Raw genomic sequence first — 23,615 nt, forward strand, 5'->3', positions numbered from 1 at the left:
TTCAACCTTGCCCTGTTGTAGGCGTCAACATTTGTTAGTTTTTGATAAAATCAAATATCTCTGTTACTATCAAAGCTATTGACTTAAAACTTAAAATAGTTATTTGCTATCAATGTCTACACCAGGAGAAATACTGAGATTTAAATTTTGACAGAGTAATGCCCTGTTTAAACTTGGAATTTGTTTCTTGTTTTTTTTTTTCATTCAGTAAGATATTTGTTTCTATCAAAGCTTTTGACTTGAAACTTAAAACTGATTTACTATCAAAGTCTATGCCAGGAGAAACACTCTCCACAACTCTGATTTGAATTTTGACAGAGTTATGCCCCTTTTTAGCTCACATAGTGACAGGGTGAGCTTTTGTGATTGCCCTTTGTCTGTCCGTCCATTCACAATTTCTTGTGAATACGATAGACCACATTTTTGCACTCAATTTTAATAAAACTTGCACAAAACTTGTATTGGCATATCTTGGTTCCTTTCAAAAACTGGCCAGATCCCCTAATGTGTTCCCTAGTTGTGGCTCCTTAACGGGCCAAAATTCGATATTTTTGGCTTGTGAACACAATAGAGACCTCATTTTGTAATTGATTTTAATAAAACTTGCACACAATTTGTATTGACTTATTTGGTTCCTTTCGAAAACTGGCCAGTTTCAATCATGGGTTTCAGAGTAATTGCCCCTTAAAGGGCCAAAATTTGCTATTTTTGGCTTTCAAAGATAAAATTAGCTATTTACTATCAAAGTCTACACAATTCTCTGATTATTTGAGTTAAAAGTCCCTTTTACTGGCAAAGCTCTAATTCAGAGTCAAGTATCGAGAAAAGTCGAGTGTGCTGTCTTTTGGACAGCTCTTGTGTGGACGCAATGGCTGAGAGGGCTAAGACGCTTTCCCACGGAGGTGAAGGCGCCTGGTTCAAATCCTGGCTACTCCCGTTGCAGTGTGTCCTTGGGCAAGGCACTTTATCATGTTTGCCTCAGTCGACCCAGCTGTAAATGGGTACCAGCAAATTGCTGGGGTAAGGTATAAATGGTTTTCACTGTTCTTAAAATAGGATCGCTCAAAAGCTCTGCAGAGCTTATATTAATTGTTTCAATAAGAAATGGCAAATAAAATTTACCTTTACCTTCTTGTAAGACTTACTGTGAAATCATTAATATTCATGGGTGATTTATTTTCGTGGGTTTCCTGGTTGATCAATCCACAAAATTTAATCCCAACGAACAAGTAAAAATCCCATTCATTTTATGTTCAAAAGTTGAATTCCATGACTTCATATACCATGAAATTGCTGTTTTTGACCAAAACCACAAAATTTCATGCCCACAAAATTAAATGATTTACAGTTATGGCTCCCCCACGAGTAAATTTATTTATCCCCCCACCAAAGGTGAAGGGGATATTAGAAATGCTCTCCGTCCGTGCGTCCGTCCGCAAGGATATTTGTCCGGAGCATAACTCCAAAAGTACTTGAGGGATTTTCTTCAAACTTCATACACTGATAGAACACATTGGGAGGAAGTGCAGTGTGCAAGAACAATAACTCTGCCTTGCCTATTTTTTGAGTTATTCCCCTTTATCTTATTTTCTTAAAAAAATTTGTCCGGAGCATAACTCCAAAAGTACTGGAGGGATTTTCTTCAAACTTCATACACTGATAGAACACATTGGGAGGAAGTGCATTGTGCAAGAACAATAACTCTACCTTGCCTATTTTTTGAGTTATTCCCCTTTATCATATTTTCTTAAAACATTTTGTCCGGAGCATAACCCCAAAAGTACTGGAGGGATTTTCTTCAAACTTCATACACTGATAGAACACATTGGGAGGAAGTACAGTGTGCAAGAACAATAACTCTACCTTGCCTATTTTTTGAGTTATTCCCCTTTATCATATTTTCTTAAAGAAATTTGTCCGGAGCATATCTTCTTCATGCATGGAGGGATTTTGATATATCTTGGCACAAATGTTTACCACCACGATGCGGAGTGTCATACGCAAGAACTAGGTCCCTAGGTCTAAGGTCAAGGTCACACTTAGAGGTCAAAGGATACAAGAATAAAAACCTTGTCCGGAGCATTTCTTCTTCATGCATTGAGGGATTTTGATATAACTTGGCACAAATGTTTACCACCACGAGACGGAGTGTCATGCGCAAGATCCAGGTCACTAGGCCTAAGGTCAAGATCACACTTAGAGGCCAAAGGTCAGATACAAGAATGACTTTGTCCGAAGCATTTCTTCTTCATGCATGGAGGGATTTTGATGTAACTTGGCACAATTATACACCATCATGAGACGAAGTGTCATGCGCAGTTCCCTTCTTTAGAATTACTTCCCTTTGTTGTTACTTTAAATAGCTTTTATTGTAACTTTTTCATTACTAGTCGTAGGGAAAAATCGAGACCACTTTTCTGTAGTACAACAAACATGCTAAATCCAATTTTGAGGTGTTTTTTGACCAGTCTCTTCCTGATAAAGATTTTTGTGTGGACTTGCAATTTTTTTTTTTTTTTTTTAAGATTAACTTCCCTTAGTTGTTACTATAAATAACTTATATTGTAACATTTTTATAATTGACCCACCCTAGGGAAAAAACAAGACCACTTTTCTGTGGTACAGCATAGATGTTACTCTCCAGTTTTAGGTGTATTTTATTAATTTTATTATATATAAGGTATCTCTACCTAGTAAGGAGTTTTTTTGTGGACTTTAAAAAACAAAAGACTTACAATGATTACTAAACAACCACAAAATTAACATTCCATTTGCAAATACAGCTGCTAGAGTAAAGAAATTTGCTTTGACGGGCATATATTGTAACATTCTGGCACTCTTGTTCCCTGTTAGCTTTCCATTCCTTCTTTTTACAGTAGCCATATAGAAAAACATCATAGTTATACTCTTCATGAAAATTAATAAAATTTAGCAGTAAACCACCTCACTACTGACTTATTCTTTCTTCCACATCTTAAAACCCCTGATGCGGACCACATCCTTCAATTATGATATGCCCAGTGGGGGGATTAGCCATATCTGACATGGCTCTTGTTAAAATGGCAATGGTACTTTCTATAATGTTTAAATGCAAATGATTTTTAGCTCATCTGATTTTTTGAAAAAAAATGATGAGTTATTGTCATCACTTGAGCGGTTGTCGGCGTCGGCGTCTGCCTTGCCTGGTTAAGTTTTATGTTTAGGTCAGCTTTTCTCCTAAACTATCAAAGCTATTGCTTTGAAACTTGGAATACTTGTTCACCATCATAAGCTGACTCTGTATAGCAAGAAACATAACTCCATCTTGATTTTTGCAAGATTTATGGCCCCTTTTGTACTTAGAAAATATCAGATTTCTTGGTTAAGTTTTATGTTTAGGTCAACTTTTCTCCTAAACTATCAAAGCTATTGCTTTGAAACTTGGAATACTTGTTCACCATCATAAGCTGACTCTGTATAAACATAACTCCATCTTGATTTTTGCAAGATATATGGCCCCTTTTGTACTTAGAAAATATCAGATTTCTTGTCAGCTTTTCTCCTAAACTATCAAAGCTATTGCTTTGAAACTTGGAATACTTGTTCACCATCATAAGCTGACTCTGTATAGCAAGAAACATAACTCCATCTTGATTTTTGCAAGATTTATGGCCCCTTTTGTACTTAGAAAATATCAGATTTCTTGGTTAAGTTTTATGTTTAGGTCAACTTTTCTCCTAAACTATCAAAGCTATTGCTTTGAAACTTGGAATACTTGTTCACCATCATAAGCAGACCCTGTACATCAAGAAACATAACTCCATCTTGCTTTTTGCAAGAATTATTGCCCCTTTTGGACTTAGAAAATCAGTTTTCTTGGTTAAGTTTTATGTTTAGGTCAGCTTTTCTCCTAAACTGTCAAAGCTATTGCTTTAAAACTTGCAACACTTGTTCACCATCATAAGTTGACCCTGTACAGCAAGAAACATAACTCCATCCTGCTTTTTGCAAGATTTATGGCCCCTTTTGGACTTAGAAAATATCAGATTTCTTGGTTAAGTTTTATGTTTAGGTCAACTTTTTCTCTTAAACTATCAAAGCTATTGCTTTGAAACTTGCAACACTTGTTCACCATCATAAGCTGACCCTGTACAACAAGCAACATAACTCCATCCTGCTTTTTGCAATAATTATTGCCCCTTTTGGACTTAGAAAATCATTTTCTTGGTTGAGTATTATGTTTAAGTCAACTTTTCTCATAAACTATCAAAGCTATTGCTTTAAAACTTGCAACAGTTTTTCACCATCATAAGTGGACACTGAACATCAAGAAACATAACTCTATCCTGCTTTTTGCAAGAATGATGCCCCTTTTTAGACTTAGAAAATCATGGGTAGGACAATATTTCCATTACACAAAAAAAAAAATCAGATGAGCGTCAGCACCCGCAAGGCGGTGCTCTTGTTTTAAACTTAGAGCAAAGCAAGACGATGGAATATTAATTATCAAGAGGTATAGTATGTACTTTTCTTTTCCAGTATACATGTTTTATTATAAAAGGGTCATTTAACAGACAGGACTTGCACCGCTGTGTCATACCATCACATAGCACAAGCACCAGTGTCACACAGCACGAGCATCCATGTTCTATCAACACATCTATTTTAGAGCATGGTCCTTGTGCCAAAGAATACTGGAAAATATGGGAAGAAGGTTATCCTAGACATCTGATCGTGTTAAAAGGTTGCTCATAACTGAGAAACAGCACAGCGGAAATAAATGAAAAACAACACAGATAGTGGTGTTTACCTGAATATTTATGTATACACTTTCTAGTTGATATATCAAAAGATCTGTATTTCTCATTTACAAACTTTCTTACATTCTCCCACAGCATAATGTACATGTATAGATATCACATAAGTAAAATTTGAACAAATTTATAAACAAAAGTTAATGTGAACACAATTTAACATGTTAACTGAGACTTGTATCATAACATATACCATATACATAACATACGGAGCACAATAAATGGGTATAAAATTTTACAAAGCTACCTTTATAGGGATAATCTTGATAATCTTCAGTATTTCAGCTGCTAGATTGTACGACATTTCTGCGCTGTAACAGCAGTTGCATTTCCTGGATTACTTTAAAATACTTTTTTCTATAAGAAGGCAAAGAGCAACTTCTCCATATGGAAGATGAAGAAAGCATGAGAACTTCTCCACATCGAAAATGCAGAAAGCAAATTCTCATGGATTTGTCTGTTTTGGTTTTGAGCCATTTTCTCAACAGTATTTCAGTTAATATATAATGGCAAGCAATTAATCTAACCAGTGTTCCTGGATTATGTATCCATATTAATCTGCTCTCTGCAAGTAACAGCCAACTTCTCCACATGTAGAGGATGAAATGTTTGCAGACACGTCTTTTATCAAATCGTCACTCACCTGGGCAGACCCCATGATTCGTAGCTCTGCGCTCTTCCTATTGAGCTAAATTGGCGGGCTCTCAGAAAGTTTGAGTTTTGGAAATATCTAACTGCAATTGATGTGCCTTGCTAGGGCTAAATCAATGCAACTACATTAAAATTGGTATGGCATTAAATTCAAATATCAAAATTTGATGATAATTTCCACAGATAATTTTAGTGTATGTTCCTATAACCAACCAGACTTTAATCGCACTTCATACAAACACTTCAAAAATTTTCAAGATAAAACTGGCTAAAAACTTCTATAATAATATACTGGATTTCAACAGTTGGTGTAAATAATAAAAAATAAACTTTGTAAAAAGTAAAAATAAAATTGTAACAGGAATGGTGCAATCAAAACAAACAAAATGGAACATAACAAGAACATAAAAACATGTGTAAACATATCAGTAAAAGGGCAAGGAATGCCTGAAAATAAGTTTATCCTTAAGCCTTTCATAATGCTGGAAGAATTTTTAAAATCGGATCACTATTGAAAAAGATATAGCAGTTTGAAATTAAGAAAATGGCTGAACATGGAGGCAGTCGTTTTAGTGTGTTTATGACGTCATTTACACACTGCTGAATTCCTTATTTAGCAAATAACCTTTTAAATAGATTAACTTCATATATTTATTCAGTGTAAGATGCAAAACATGGCAATTTCTTTCATAGAAGCTGGAAAAAAGTAGAGAAATTATGTTACAGAAATAAGATATGTATTTAGAAATTTATGAATCCACCATTTAGAGATAGTACCTAAGTTTTTCAAATCATAGGTTTGGAGTTAAAAAGCTTTGAAATTAAGAGAAATGTCCATATATTTCTCAAAAACAGAAATATAGACAATATTTTAACCAGAAGTGCGGAGTTATGAGCATTTAATATTTTCATGATAACGAAAATTTTGTGATCAAGGAAATGTAACTCTTCTTGAACATGGAGAGCATAAACATCAAAGGGACATAATATAGTCAATATTTTCTAATTGGGTGCATTTGATTTAACATTCAACTTTGATCTGGATTGCTAAATACTGATCCATGATACTGTGTGCTAAAAATTTAGAACATCTGGAACAGTCTATTAACAGCAAAACTATGCTTTAGCAGAATCTATATAGTTAAGCTCTAACTGGGACTCGAACCCAGGACCTCTCACCCCTAAGGCAGACACTCTACCACTTCCCTATAACAGCAGTAGCTAATAGCTATGCAGTTCAATTGCTGGATTACATTGCGTGAACTGGAACAATAATCGGTGAACTCCGGATTATCGGCGTATTCGCTTTGTTACCTAACGGCAATTTTTGTGTAAAGAAAAAATATAATCTAATGCTGCCAACGTCATAATTGGTCAAATCTGCCCAAATTTCTCTGACGTGTTGTTCAGAGTATGAACTTACTAACTGGCAGTACCAGTGAAATATTACTTACACTGAATCTTTTATATTTGCCCTTTTTGCAGCTGCCGAACGGCAAAGACAATGAGATTTGTCAAAATATAAGTAATTATTTTACCAGTTTTGAGAGGATTTCAATTGATGGGAAATTACAGTTATAAACTAAATACCTTTCTGCAACACATGGAGTCATTAGCATTCACTGTCAATCAGTATTATGACTGAGATCGACTGTCATTCATTCATTTCAAAGTTTCATAGACAGAGTCCGTTGTTTACATTTTTATCGTAACCGGTGCACTTGTAAAAATCACTTTATTTTGAAAAATCAAAGTATGCGAAGAGCTATGGTACGGTCTCTACACCATTGTTTTTTTGTTGCCATGGAAACAAAATGACCACTATTTTGATCAAATAGTGAAATGCTCTTAACTTTCTCTCTTTTTTAAGCAGATTTTGAAGATTCTTTCAGAAATCTCACCAGACGGAATTAACATAAGAACAATATTGCCTTTCCCTTTAAATGTAACTATGTCAAAAAGTAATTATCATATATGTTAGTTATAACACATCAGAAGCAAATCACCATTATTTTCTCCAGTACAGCTTTTTTCCAAAATAGGGTAAAGTAGATGTTCCAGTTACAATATGGTAGATAATTATGTATTCAGTTTTTGGTCCTACTTTTTAAAACAAAGTTTATTCATAATGATCAACTGCCCCTTTAAAAATATGTTTTATGCAATGTGACATGAGATCATGTACACATGGGTGTTTCCTGCAATGTCAGACATTGACCACAGATCATGATTTTGCAATGTCAGACATTGACCACATATCATGTGCACATGGTTGTGTTTTTGCAATATCAGACAATGACAACAGGTAGTTGAATAAACCAGAGGAGTATAAAAAGTACATGACTACAATTCAAGAGAATTTGCATTGCAAAGTTAGAAAATAAGCATATATTCTGTAAAATATCTGGCAAGTAACATATAAATGTGCAGTGTAAAAAATTCAGAACACATTCGATATATATTGCACAAATGCATTTTGGCAATTACGCTTTAAAAACAGAAATTTGACTAGAAATAAACAGAACTTGAGAAATGTGTACATAACATTTGTGTTAAAATGTAACTTTGAAGATTGTTTCCCCTCCAATCCACTGATACAGAGATTGTGACATCAAGTTTTTTTCAGACACTCTGTGTTAATCCCTTGTTGAAAAATATTTCTTTTGCTTAGTTCAGATACATACCTAACCACATTACTGCTTAATTGCAGCATGGAGTTTTGAATCCCACATCCTAGCTCTAAATTCTTATATTGTAATATAATTCTATTTTGTTGATTAATGTTTTGATGTCTAATATATTTTTCAAAAAGTGTTTTGTGTGTGGCCGGATGTGCTTTTCACTAAAAGAAATAAAAATCAATGAAAAAGCTAAATCTGTAAAATGCTTAATTTGAAATGAAGAAGTAATGTGTTTATTGCACCTGGCATATGGCACAAAAATAGAAAACAGTTAATTATTTAACTTTATATGGAAATGCACTAGAGTTTGATAAAAAAAAAGATCTTTTATTTCCGAACCTTGGTAAAAATACATTTAACCACTTCTGCCGTAACAGTACTGTGTCACATTGTCAGTTTCAGAATAATTCAAAACGAAGCAATTATGTAATAACACAGTGGATGAATTTTGGTCGCTCTGTCTCCTAAAATACTACTCTCAGACTTTGATGACAGTGGTTTTAAAGTTTTGGCACTACTATCTACATGGTCCTATATATACCAATGTTTCAGGCCAGAAATTTAAAGGGGCTGTTTCATAAGACATAATGTTTGCTTTAATTCCCACACAGACTTGCAGTGGACTGACTAAAATTACTGAATACAGAGCTCTGCTCTGTGATACTCAATGATCAAAATAATGCCTTTAAAAAAGCATAGAAACTTAGGCCTAACTTCCTTTCTTTTTTACAATTAAGTTGCATGCAAATATTTATAACCATCTTTTCCATAACAAGATTTTTCCTTGATATCTCTTCAAATATAAGACAATACCACTGATAATATACAGTCATAATCCCAAAGAATTCTGAAGATAAAATTAAAGGAACTTACTCAATTTTCAAAATACTCTGATAATTTTAAACTTATCATCAAAAGGCTTTAAGGGTATTTTCCTTTGTAAATTTCAGCCATTTCTGAAACCCAAAAATTTTTAAAATTCAATTTTGACTTTATTAAACTTTCAGGATACCCTAGTCAGCATAAAACTGTTTCATATTAAAAAGTTAGTAAAATTTCACTATCCTTTTTTTTTAAACTGTCACTTGCCAAGATATCTTCATGAGGAACAAGAGCTGTCTCCATAGGATGACACATGCCCCCGATGGCACTTTGAATGAATAGTTATGGCCGATGTTAGAGTTTAGGACCTTTGACCTACGGATCTGGGTCTTGCGCGCGACACATCATCTTACTGTGCCACACATTCATGCGTAGTTATTTTAAGATCCATGCATGAATGACAAAGATATGGACCGGACACGCCCATCAATGCACTATCATGAAATATGACCTTTAACGTCTAAGTGTGACCTTGACCTTTGAGCTACAGACCTGGGTCTTGCACGCGACACGTCGTCTTACTGTGCCATATATTCATGTGTAGTTACTTGAAAATCCATCCATGGATGACAAAGATATGGACCGGACACGCCCAACTATCATGAAAAATGACCTTTAACGTCTAAGTGTGACCTTGACCTTTAAGCTACGGACCTGGGTCTTGCGCGCGACACGTCGTCATACTGTGGTGCACATTCATGCCAAGTTATTTGAAAATCCATCCATCGATGACAAAGATATGGACCGGACACGCCCAACTATCATGAAAAATGACCTTTAAAGTGTAAGTGTGACCTTGACCTTTGAGCTACGGACCTGGGTCTTGCGCACGACACGTCGTCTTACTGTGGTACACATTCATGCCAAGTTATTTGAAAATCCATCCATCGATGACAAAGATATGGACTGGACATGCCCAACTATCATGAAAAATGACCTTTAAAGTGTAAGTGTGACCTTGACCTTTGAGCTACGGACCTAGTCTTGCGCGCGACACGTCGTCTTACTGTGGTACACATTCATGCCAAGTTATTTGAAAATCCATCCATCGATGACGAAGATATGGACCGGACACGAAAATGCGGACAGACCGACAGACCGACAGACTGACAGACCGACAGACAGACGGTTCAAAAACTATATGCCTCCCTTCGGGGGCATAAAAAATAAATTTTTGAAAAAAAAAAGAAAAAAAAAAAGACTTATTAAAGATACCCTGAAAATTAAAACAAAATTCTAATACTACCCTTAGAGATCTTTGAAATGATTTAGAATGATTCATGGAAAAATCTATTTAAAATTAGGTGGGTTAAACAGTAACTGGTTTTCTAAAACAAGGTATCATGTGATAACAGTTGAAACAGTATCTGTGTATTAATAGCCAAATTTGCTACGAAAACTTTTTACAGAAATCATTACTCTGTCAGAAAAATATGCCAAGATGTTAAATTTCTGACTCGAAACATAGGTATATACAGATGAAGAATGTCTAGCAAGTCTGCAAACAATGGCTTAATCAACATATACATAGGATGTCTTGTATTTACAATACAGAATGTGCATCAAGTATAAAATGTGAAAGACTGTGCTTTAGTAAATTACACTTCATCCTGGCATGATGTATCAACGTGGCAAATAAATTGTTTACATCATACTCTTATAAAGACCTTAAATGATGTTATAAATAAGTACATCTGGTTTGCAAATGTAAGTTAATGTATTATAATTATTTGCATAAAGTTTCCACAATTCAACCTTTAGCCTGCTGGCAGCATTTGATTTTGTCTTTGAGACAAGTGCAGACCAAGATCAGCCTGCATATCAGTGCAGGCTGATCATGGTCTGCGCTATTCGCTATTCAGTCAGTAAACTTTCAGTGAACATCCCCTTAAATAATAAATGGAACTGCCCACATTGGATTCTGGACCAATCCATTTTAGAATTTTAACAGGGTAAAGGTTATAGTGGTTTTTTCTGCAATGTCAAGAAAAAAACTGCTAATTAATTACCTTAAACAAATGAAAACTATTAAAACATGCTGCAATATATTTGCCCATCTTAAATGATATAATCTTGCATCTTAAAATCGTTACACAGCATACAAACAGGTAGAATCACACAGTCCTAACTTCAATAACAGAATCATTCCCAGAAATTATAAACAAAAGAGCCAAGCTATCTCACACACTAAGAGAACTGTATATTTACATATACTGTGTATCTAACACATGGTGACTGGTGGTTCAGCATATTTCAAAACTCGAAAATATGTAGAACAATCAGTCACAGTGTAACAAGGCACTGTTTTCATAATTTTGTATCACTGGGGTAAAATATCACACTCAATACTTTTCCTATTTACTGGTCTAATTTTATACATTTGGAAATCTAAGTCTGATATGTAAAAAACATGAATTAAACTATTTGTAAATGTTCGTTTTTGAACATTTCTTAGTACAGAGATTTTGTAAGATCGAACTAAATTAAATAGCATCAAAAAACTTGTTACTGATAAACTCCTTATCTTAAAATTGACGTAAACATTTCTTTATAACTTTTGCAAAATTAAGTTCTTTTCAAATACAGGAGATTTCTGAGAGTGGTTTAAGAAGCTGTTGTTTTTCTTACAAAAAGCTAAAAACCGTTTAAATTTCTATGTCCAAGAGGTAGGGCATAATGTGTCCAACAACAGTAACTTAGAAATGAGCCATGCTCATTATATTGCTCGTTTCTGTGGTGAAAGTTTTAATATATTGTTAAAGAACGACCATGTCACAGTAACATGGGCAGCAATTAAAGCACCTTGCCTGCACTCGTCTGACAGGTCGCTTTTGAAAATGCTATGCACGGGCATATTCAAATCTTGCAACCGGTGTAGACCCTGACCCTGGACCTATAATATATTATGTACATTGTTATTAAGTCAGTTATTTAGTAAGGTCTTCATTGGACACAAAGATCAATAAAACTCTGCACATTTAGGGTTAAGTCTTGCCATAAGAAGTTCTCTTTGAACTTTTATGTCCAACTGAGAAGGGGTTCTTGGCACTATATCCAATGTCATTCCTTTACCTGCTAACACATGATTTTGGAGTGTTTGATTGTGAATTAACTTGCATAACTTCTTGCCTCCATCCTAAACTGGTCATTTTTAAAGTAACCTGATCCCTGACTAAACTTTTCACCAAAGCTTAACCTTTCATAATATATTTTAGAAAACATTTTTACGAGAAGATGCTACTGTTGTGCTACAGAATTCTCAAAACTCTTGGCATGATGATGCAAGCAATATGCTAAATTCACTATCCCGAAAGTTAAATGTAACGGAACTGTCACAGGACACGTGTTTTACTTCACAGATCAAAACAACAGTATGAAAACAGTGGGGTAAAAATAGATATAACAAATTGTTTAACAGAGAACAAGTACAATACATATAATAGTCATGGAATGATATAGAAATGGTGCATCTGATATACAATAATTTTACATAACAATGCATACTGATATCTGAAATGCTCTTTCATTGAACATTTTTCCACACGTTTGTGAATGCATATAACTTTTCTAGACATTTTGTGAATATATGTCAACATCTCCCTATCACTTTGAATATTTCGACTTTTCTAGAAATTTGTTAATTATAAGAAAGTGAAAATAAACTGAAAGTAAGTTTATCAAAGTTAGACCATCGCTAGATTAGGATTCGCCCTCCCATGGTGTAACTATATTCGTTCTAGGAACACTGATGGCTAGACATGGCGACACAGATTCTGACTTGCGGTTCCCTTCTGAATTTACCCCTTGATATGACCTTGGAACCTCAAGGTTGCTACGACGACGGGGGTCATTACTCGCAGTGATTTTGGTGTCAGCATCCATGTTTTCTGTGCGTCTCCGTACAGATGGGGAGTTGGACTGCCTGCAAGAATCAACGAAAAAACAAACATTAATTTTTAATTAAACCCTTATATGTTATCTCAATGTCTATTCTTTGACAAGTACTACTGGTACTGATGATAAACCCGAACAGAAAATGAGGTTTTTTACCTGTAACTTTTTTATATCTGCAAATTGAAATCAATGGTCGGTATCAAAATAAAGCTTAACCTTTGCTGAAAACTTTATATAATTCAAATTTATATTTAGAAAGCAAACTCACACGAAGTGAGGGCCTGAAAGGGGTATGTAAAAAGGGGACTTTAAGAACGTTGAATGATGATAAATTCAAACCCTTTGTCATTTACAAAATTTTCTTGGTATTATTATATTGAAACTTTCCCCAAAAAGCTGCAACAGTCATTCCTGATCAAGTAATGAAAAGTTAACAAATGTCAGGCCTTCATGTTTCTACAGTGAGCATGCACAAAAAAATATCCCCTTCCCCAGTAATTTTGGATAAATATGTTTTATACAAATTTATTCAAGTCATTTATTTATACAGAATATTTACCAGTTTTGTTTTTGCTTACACCAGTTGGTGTTGTAAGTGGAAACTATTAGATGGTGTGTTCAATTTTATAAATAACCGATTGCAATCGAATATTTCAAAGGTGTTCGACTTTATCATCTGTCCGGGTTTATCATCAGTACCAGAAGGCATACAGGATGCAATTATCTCCCTTTTTTATAACAAATAAATTGTTTTTTTTTTCAAAGTATATGCCTTCGTACTTCAATGTTTAGAAAACTAAACATTCAGAAGACAATGATGACTTTCCGTAAAGAAGTGATTTTTTATTTAGCGGTTTCTTTTACCATGTTGTTTCTATGGAAAAGATCTCTGTGGATACAGAAGCCGTGGTGACTCATAAATATTATACCATGTGTGGAATGAGTGCAACAAGGATTTTGTACTTGGATTTACTTGTCTGTGAGGATACTAAACAAGCTTATATGTAGATTAACATGTTGTTGCACACCTACCCCTTTGTTTGTTGAAGAATATATATCCCACAGTTTGTGTTAGATTTAGCAACGTAAGTCTTAAAATAACAGAGTATTTTAAAACATCTTAAACAAAGTAGTACAATATATAGAAAACATCCACTACACTGCACACAGCTGTTTGTATACAATGAAACAGATAATAAAGTTTAATTTGATTCCACAGAAAACTTTTTTTATTAATTTTTCTAACACATGTGATGACGGTCATTTTGTTTTATTGAAAATAAAAAGAAAATGTGCAAACAAACAAGATGAAGAACAAGGTATACTAAGAATTCGGAAAAAAACCCACAGTAACACAGACAGCACTGCACTAAATAGAGTAACACCAACAGAACAGTAACAACATAATGATGAAATATTGTGTTGGAATTGGAAAACAAAAACAAAAAAACATTTCCCAGAAAAAAATAACAACATTGCAAAACAGAAATCACCTATTTCATGCATTGGTAAAAACAATGTCACATAGAAAACTGATATATTATCAGATAACATTTTAAACAACTTTTTATATTATACTAGAACATAAGGCATATGATTACATTTTGGTTTAGTTGTGGCTTCCTAAAGGGACTTGTAACAAAACATGTACTTCAACTTACTACTTTTTATGACATTATCATTTTACAGTTGATTCTCGATTACCTCCCTTCTATATTACATATGATTACCTCACTGTTATTTTTCCCAGACACATTATATGTGGTAACTTTCCTTCTACAGTATATGTAAAAGCCTCCCTGATATAACCTCCCCTTTACAGTACATGTGAAAACCTCCCTTCTACAGTACATGACATTGTGATTGCCTCCCTTCTACAGTACATGACATTGTGATTGCCTCCCTTCTATAGTACATGACATTGTGATTGCCTCCCTTCTACAGTACATGACATTGTGATTGCCTCCCTTCTACAGTACATGGGATAATCTCCATGTTATACAACTGCAATAAGGAATAAGGTCAGTAAACAGATCCTTTCTTTCACATTTTTTAAGCAAATTCACATAGAATGATTGCTTTAGTCACACTTTTTTACTGCTAGAACAATGAAACAGCTTTCATGTTGATACTCTAATGGTGGCAGGTTTTGCAGATCAAAACTGAAAGTAGAGGTTTATTGTGCTGACAAGAGTGAAATATGCGCCATTTTTAGAGTAGCAGACCACAACTGACTGGCATTTCACTAGGAACTATTCAACCCCTAGTTGCTTTTCATTTTTTCGTTACTGTAATTTATAATAGAACTTTCATGAAAAATATGTGTAGGCAAAAGTGATATTCTATAAAGACACATAAATAAAATTCGACCTGAAGTTGTCAGAAGGATTTGAATTAATGCCCTTTAACCATAAGAGAAAAAACTTAGACTGAAATATAATTCCCAGTGTGCTCCCTTGTTTATCACTGATACACAACATATAATTACCATATATATATAATTATTGCCATAACATCAACAGACACACACATCTCTTTACACAGTGACAAAAAACACCTATATTTACACAATATGGACAATTCTAATGTGCTTGTCTCTGTTAAAACACTCTAAAGCTAGAATGGCATTTTTGTTGCGACCAAGAAAGAGCGCTTTTACATTTTATCTACTGTTTTAGATTAAGGGCATATTAGAATCGAAATAATTTATAGCGAAACCGTGTTTTATCACTATTTATACACTCGGGCGGTAATACGTCGTACAAATAATTTCACAAGGGCTGTGCCCTCGTGAAATTATTATGCCCAATGAATAACCGCCCATCGTGCATAAATAGTGTTAAAACACTCTTTTGCTATAAATTATTTCTTAAACAAATCTTCAAAAAAAAACCCTTCAATCTTTTAAAGTACTTCCTGACAGAACAATTTAACTGTTATGAATGAATGTATTTTTGTAAGAATTTCTTTATTTATTTTGATTGTGATAATTTTTTTGCTCTGTCATCAGTTAACAAGGATTTTGTTATGGAAGAAGAAAATAAATTGACCTTTTACCATGAAGGTTGAAACGCTTTGTATTAAAGAAGCAAAAATGACTTCAAAACTCCTCCTTCCAGGAAATAATGCTACGGCACCTTGGGAAACAAGTCTATGTCATTGAAGAAAAAAAACACTTTTATAATGTTTTTGTATTTTTTTTTTTTAATTCTTTGCAAGGTTTAACACCCTTTTAACAGTATTTCAGTAAAATATAGCAATCAGTTAACTAAAACAGTGTTACTAGGATACTTGCCAGCTTTAACCATTCCTTTGCAACTTAGTGACATTATCCCTAGAAGAATCAGTGGTGGTCAAACGATATTAGATGTTTTACCTTCAGTCTGCCCCACTTAAAATTTAATCCTTGGACCCGTACTGTGCTACTGCACTACAATGCTCATTGACAGACACTGTGCCCCTTACCCAGAAAATGGAGGCTATTTCTAAACTAAAACAAGCTCAAAACAAAATCCCCATCCTTGTGCTCAAATTAGCTATGAGATAAGTGTATAACTCACTCAAATAAATAGCCAATGACAATAGATATGGGTTAACATTTTAAGCAACACCAAATTTTATGGGAGTCACTAAGTACAGCAGTACCTACCCGTCATAAGTCCCCATATATATGCTGCTATCAGATCCCACATAGGAGGTTCTGAATGCAGTAAAAATATAAATAAACACATACATTACTAAACAATGTCAAGACAAAGCTTTTAAAATTTCATTTATAGTCTGACAAATAGCATCTCAGTGCAATAGGTTTTGAAGGCCAAACAAGAGGACCATGATGGTCCTGAATCGCTCACCTCTTCCCACATGACCCAGTTTTGAGTATGACGTCGTTTTTTCTATTATTTGACATAGTGACCTGGTTTTTGAGCTCATATGACCCAGTTTTGAACTTGACCTAGATATTATCAAGATAAAAATTCTGACCAATTTTCAAGAAGATCCATTGAAAAATATGGTCTCTAGAGAGATCACAAGGTTTTTCTATTATTTGACCTATTGACCTAGTTTTCAAAGGTACGTAACCCTGTTTTGAATTTTACCTAGATATCATCAAGGTGAACATTCTCACTAATTTTCATGAAGATCTCATGAAAAATATGGCCTCTAGAGAGGTCACAAGGTTTTTCTATTTTTATATCTACTGGCCTAGTTTTTGACCGCATGTGACCCAGTTTCGAAACTGACCTAGATATCATCAAGGTGAACATTCAGATCAATTTTCATGAAGATCCATTGAAAAATATGGCCTCTAGAGAGGTCAAAAGATTTTAATAATTTTAGACCTACTGACCTAGTTTTTAACCGCAGTTGACCCAGTTTCAAATATGACCTAGATATCATCAAGATGAACATTCAGACCAACTTTCATACAGATCCCATGAAAAGTAAGGCCTCTAGAGAGGTCACAATGTTTTTTTATTATTTGACCTACTGACCTAGTCTTTTAAGGCAGGTGACCCAGTTTCAAACTTGACCTAGATATCATTAAGGTGAACACTCTGACCAGTTTTTATGGAGATCCATTCAGAAGTATGGCCTCTAGAGAGGTCACAAGGTTTTTCTATTTTTAGACCTACTGACCTAGTTTTTGACCGCACATGACCCTGTTTCAAACTCGACCTAGAAATCATCAAGATGAACATTCAGACCAACTTTCATACAGATTCCATGAAAAATATGGCCTTTAGAGAGGTCACAAGGTTTTTCTATTATTTGACCTACTGACCTAGTTTTTGACAGCACGTGACCCACTTTCGAAACTGACCTAGATATCATCAAGATGAACATTCAGACCAACTTTCATACAGATCCCATGAAAAATATGGCCTCTAGAGAGGTCACAAGGTTTTTCTATTATTTGACCTACTGACCTAGTTTTTGATGGCACGTGACCCACTTTCAAACTTGACCTAGATATCACCAAGGTGAACATTCTGACCAATTTTCATGAAGATCTCTTGAAATATATGGCCTCTAGAGAGGTCACAAGGTTTTTCTATTTTTAGACCTACTGACCTAGTTTTTGATCGCACCTGACCCTGTTTCAAACTCGACCTAGAAATCATCAAGATGAACATTCAGACCAACTTTCATACAGATTCCATGAAAAATATGGCCTCTAGAGAGGTCACAAGGTTTTTCTATTATTTGACCTACTGACCTAGTTTTTGACAGCACGTGACCCACTTTCGAAACTGACCTAGATATCATCAAGATGAACATTCAGACCAACTTTCATACAGATCCCATGAAAAATATGGCCTCTAGAGAGGTCACAAGGTTTTTCTATTATTTGACCTACTGACCTAGTTTTTGATGGCACGTGACCCACTTTCAAATCTGACCTAGATATCACCAAGGTGAACATTCTGACCAATTTTCATGAAGATCTCATGAAATATATGGCCTCTAGAGAGGTCAGAAGGTTTTTCTATTTTTAGACCTACTGACTTAGTTTTTGACCGCACGTGACCCAGTTTCGAACTTAACCTAGATATCATCAAGATGAACATTCAGACCAATTTTCATACAGATCCCATGAAAAATGTTGCCTTTAGAGAGGTCACAAGGTTTTTCTATTTTTTGACCTACTGACCTAGTTTTTGATGGCACGTGACCCAGTTTCCAACTTGACCTAGATATCATCAAGATGAACGTTCTGACCAATTTTCATGAAGATCTTGTGAAATATATGGCCTCTAGAGAGGTCACAAGGTTTTTCTATTTTTAGACCTACTGACCTAGTTTTTGACGCCACGTAACCCAGTTTCGAACTTGACCTAGATATCGTCAAGGTGAACATTCTGACCAATTTTCATGAAGATCTTTTGAAATATATGGCCTCTAGAGAGGTCACAAGGTTTTTCTATATTTAGACCTACTGACCTAGTTTTTGAAGGCACGTGACCCAGTTTCGAACCTGACCTAGATATCATCAAGATGAACATTCTGACCAATTTTCATAAAGATTCCATGAAAAATGTGACCTCTAGAGTGGTCACAAGCAAAAGTTTACGGACGGACGCACGGATGGACGGACACCGCGCGATCACAAAAGCTCACCTTGTCACTTTGTGACAGGTGAGCTAATAAAACAGCGTTAGATTCTTTTATACAAAGTGAATAAACATGTTGTTTATAATGGCTAGTCAAAGACTTTGTGAAGTTGCACCAATAAATTCAGGTTGAACATTGTGAAAAATCACGCTCATCAACAACTTCTTTTCTTGTTTTAAATCAAATACACATAAATAAATTAACCATACTTTCCTGGAGAAAAAAAAAACAACTTAGAGACCTACCTAGTGGCATTGTAAAATTTACACATTGTAAGAAATGATATAGTACTGTAACAATGAGGACATATATTATTGCATTCCAGCCAGTAATATATTATACCAGCATGCCTGTTATTCGTCAGGCCTGTACTGACCGGGCGGTACTGGACTTTTTGTCTATACCAGCATGCCTGTTATTCGTCAGGCCTGTACTGACCGGGCGGTACTGGACTTTTTGTCTATACCAGCATGCCTGTTATTCGTCAGGCCTGTACTGACCGGGCGGTACTGGACTTTTTGTCTATACCAGCATGCTGTATTCGTCAGGCCTGTACTGACCGGGCGGTACTGGACTTTTTGTCTTTTGTCTATACCAGCATGCCTGTTATTCGTCAGGCCTGTACTGACCGGGCGGTACTGGACTTTTTGTCAAACAGCATCATCTCTTATGCTATTCATCCCTGGTTGGAACAGACCTAAGAACTGCCAAAATAAGACAAATTTATAGTCAGCCCCAGAGGAAAATAGATGTATCACAAATTGTGTACTAAGAAGCTATTTGTCACATAAACTTAAATTCACATTATTCTATCAAAATAATATTCTACTACCATAAACATATGATAATGTTGTTGTTTTTTTTCATCTGAAAGTCATGCAACAATGAAATCTAACATGATAAACTAAATGGCAACAATTTATCATAACCTTGCCACAAAAAAATTGGCTGAGTGCTTTTTTATGTCAATGCAGTTGGAAAATATGTAGTATTTCTTCAAAATGATTTTTATAATGCAAGAAAATTATTCTTGAAAATAATTTGCCATCCCCTTTGACATTAACCACATAGCAAACAGATGTGATAAAATAGTTCCGAAGTACTGTCTCTCATGTGCTACATTTCATCCAATGTATTTTCTATGAAAAGTGCACTGTAAAAATACAGTCCAACTTCTTTCACTGAGACACAATGTGCCCATGGGAAATTATTTGTGAGATTGGTAGCTTGAACAACACTTAATTACTACAAATATGAAGTACAGATACACTGACAATTCCTGATTTTATTACGGGACTTAAAATGTTTGCGGTATCCCATTACACAAGATTTAGGAAGGACCACAGAATAATAATAGTCTTGAAGCTTGACACTTTTAAATTTAGGTTGTAGGGTAAACTTCCAAATTTTTGCAGAAAAAATATTAGGTTTGTTGGATGTTACTTTTTAAAATTTGGCAGAGTCAAAGTGGGCGTGTAGGATGGTACTTTTTAAATTTTTGCAGAACGGATTTTAGCATTTTGGAAATCTAAAATCAAAACACTGAGTAAATTAACCTGTACATCCAGGGCAATCACAGAAAGTTTTAAGGAATCTGAAGAAATCAGCATTAATGAGTGTAAAATATTTTTACTGAAAGAAAACAATTCATGCAATTCAAGTACTTAAAATCTAAGCAAGAGCATTTAACAAGCAATCATAAATATATATGATCTATCCTAATAACTATAGCTAGCAGTTCTACTGTCATAATGATGCTTGTTCTAATCAATTCAACATGCATCTTCCTGCAAATATAGAGCACATGTCAATCAGTCAAAGAAACATAACATAAAAGACAATTTCAAATGTTCAAAATGCTGCTTTTCTATCTACACATTTCATTTTTTTTAAGACAATAGGGTTTCAACACGTTATAGTGATTTCCAGTTTTTTTGTAATTTTTGAGCATTCCTTCCATTAAGAAAAGTATTTCTTTTACTTTTATTTAATCAGAAAATGATATAAACTTTCCTCTGCAGTGAAAGTAGCCATTTCCCACAAAATATCTTTTTTGTTATTATTTGTTTATTTCAGGGATAGCGCGGACGCAGTCCCCACACCAATAAATTGCGTACCCGAGTAACCCACATTTGGGGCTATCGCAGACGTCAGCCCAACCGAAGTGCAATGGAAGGGCCTCTTTCTGGGGAAACCGCCTTGCTGATCACGGTATTCCCTGTACCAGGTAAGTATGATTTTACTAAGTTTTTCAGAGTATTTATATCAAATCTCAATGACATAGCGGAAGGTTCAGAAGTATAATAAATTAGTACACAAATTTAAATCATGTCCAATAATTCCATTGTTCTGCAATCTTTTCCAATTTTTATATCATTTAACATATAAAATAAAGACGTTTATAAGATACTGAAAATTTTAATAGAATTAAATAACCCCTTTCCATAATCTATGAAAACATGAAATATTTCATACCTTTTTGATGTGAAAAGTGTTAAGTCAATATCTATAAATAGAATGCACTACTTCCCAAAGGGGCTTTACTCTCAACACTGATAAAACTCTCCAGGCGTGAAACAAAGTTATCTCTGTTTATATTGATTTTACACACTGGCTCGCTAAAGATATCTCCTATACATAAAACTGTTTAACCCTTGTGAAATAAATATCTAGTCAGAAAAAAAAACAACACTGGACATTATAACATGTTAAAACCAGCCATTGGCCTAAACCATTTTATGAGACCAACATTCTACTAGACATGGAGAGAACAGCTAGTAGATAAGCATAATAGTATCAAAGTTTTATGGCATGATAAAATGTTAGAATGATATTTTGAGATTAAGCTTTTTACCTGACAGATCTTTTTGGTTTTTCGTCCAGTTCTCGAAGGTTTCCAGTACTATATGAATGGTACGAGGGTCCCCCTATATCATTATCTCCTGCCCCGTCACTGGAAGCACTTCCTCTACGGCGGACAAGAGGGCTTGGTGTCTTTTTACGGTTACTACCAAAGTTGAAAAACCTGAAGAACAATTTTTTATAGTTTGGATAATCTTACGAGTAAATTTCCTAAAAACTTTTTGCTGATATTAACAATAAAATATCTGTAAGATATATTCCTTGTAAAAAAAACATGCATATTTAAGAGCACCACAAACCAAGATTCCAAATGTTAAACACTCTTTAAACAAACATGAGGGCTTAAATGCCATTTCAGAAATATTTATTTATTTATTTGGGTTTTACTGCGCACCAACACAGTATAGGTTATATGGCGCCAAACAGGACTACAAATTTTGGTTCCACATCTCATTTACATCGAAATAAAAACATGAGGTATGGAATCAAAATTTGCATACCTGCTGGAATCACAGAGTTACTGCAAAACCAAGTGTTAAGACCCTATTAGTCGCCTCTTACGATCATGCAAGAGTAAGGCAGTGGTTCCAATTTTTTTCATACACAGATTGTCCCAGAACCACATCGGGCTTCAGAAATATACAATGCTGATGAATAATATACATTTTTTGTTCAGCTGATACTATTTTTCAACAGCATTTCAGTTATGCAATGATGGTTAATTAATTTAACCAGTCTTCCTTAATTCTGTCTGACTTGTTCTCCACCAGTAACTAACAAACTTCTCAACATGACTTAGAGGCAGATGGTCAATAGTTATAGACACACTGCCTTCTGTGAAATGGTATGGGGAACATAGGCTACATCCAGGGATTGAAACCCACAAACTCAGTTCATAGCTCTGTAACCACTGAGCTTACAGGGCCGGCTAATAGCAGATTGTAATGGCAAAATATATAATTACAACATATAAACTAGAGCTGCTTTTGAGAAAAGTGCATGTCTCCCACAACTGCCAAATCATCTGAATAGTTATGTATCTGAGCCAACCATGTACCAATACATGTATCACTGGCATCTGTGTACAGGGTGATTTTTCGGTAATTCAAGCGCAATAATTCTGAAGTGCCTGGGCCGATTTGGCTAGTTATCGAACTTGGCCAAGGACTTACTGGCAAACACATTTTGTTCAAGTTTGGTTATCAGATTAGAACTGTTAAACTTAGAGCGAGGACAAGATTTGTGACTGACAGACAGACACACACACATGGACACACAGACAGCAGTAAATCAATATATCTCCCACACCACTATGTGGTGGGAGACATAATTACAACATATAAATCATGGCTATAATAAGCAGTGGTAAACTTTAGTTTCAATCTCTTGAAGTCTCATCATATTACAAATTTTCAGCCTTTGTCTGCTTAATTCTCCTGAAAAAAGAGTCATATTACAATCTCACTTTTTCTTCGTGTAGTGAGTCTGTGATTTCTCCAGCAGCTGCTTGTATTGTTCAGATCTGAGAAAGCGGGTATAACTGTCTTTCTTCATCAATGCATATACATGATCCATGGCTGGCTGGAATATGTATCTGTAAAGTAGATACATACTGGTCTATACATGATTGAATGAAACAAATGATCAAGAATAAGTGTAATGTTCAATTTAAAGGTCATTTAAAGTAATTTTAACTGCATTTTAAGATAATTTTCACGTTTCATATATCATATTA

The 23,615-nt window shown here is 34.7% G+C and overlaps 1 protein-coding gene and 1 non-coding gene across 4 annotated transcripts in view; both read right to left on the bottom strand.

Annotated features, from left to right (window-relative positions):
• Nucleotides 1-11,440: 11,440 nt before the first annotated feature.
• Nucleotides 11,441-23,615, bottom strand: part of LOC123564066 (regulator of G-protein signaling 6-like) — a 132,185-nt gene continuing 120,010 nt past the window's right edge. For 2 of the 3 annotated variants that reach the window (XM_053536711.1, XM_053536709.1), the window contains 4 exons: nucleotides 23,346-23,474; nucleotides 21,873-22,043; nucleotides 16,551-16,601; nucleotides 11,441-12,929 (listed from right to left, as the gene is read on the bottom strand). In XM_053536711.1, coding sequence (XP_053392686.1) covers nucleotides 12,707-12,929; nucleotides 16,551-16,601; nucleotides 21,873-22,043; nucleotides 23,346-23,474 — 574 coding nt within the window. In that variant the 3' untranslated portion in view covers nucleotides 11,441-12,706. The remainder of the gene's footprint in view (nucleotides 12,930-16,550; nucleotides 16,602-21,872; nucleotides 22,044-23,345; nucleotides 23,475-23,615) is intronic. The other variant, XM_053536710.1, reaches the window with a different exon arrangement.
• Nucleotides 21,092-21,253, bottom strand: LOC123565096 (U1 spliceosomal RNA). Its single transcript, XR_006689089.2, has one exon. It is a non-coding gene; the product is annotated as a U1 spliceosomal RNA (small nuclear RNA).

The sequence above is a fragment of the Mercenaria mercenaria genome, chromosome 2 (assembly GCF_021730395.1).
Source record: "Mercenaria mercenaria strain notata chromosome 2, MADL_Memer_1, whole genome shotgun sequence".
NCBI classification, from domain to species: Eukaryota; Metazoa; Mollusca; class Bivalvia; order Venerida; family Veneridae; genus Mercenaria; species Mercenaria mercenaria.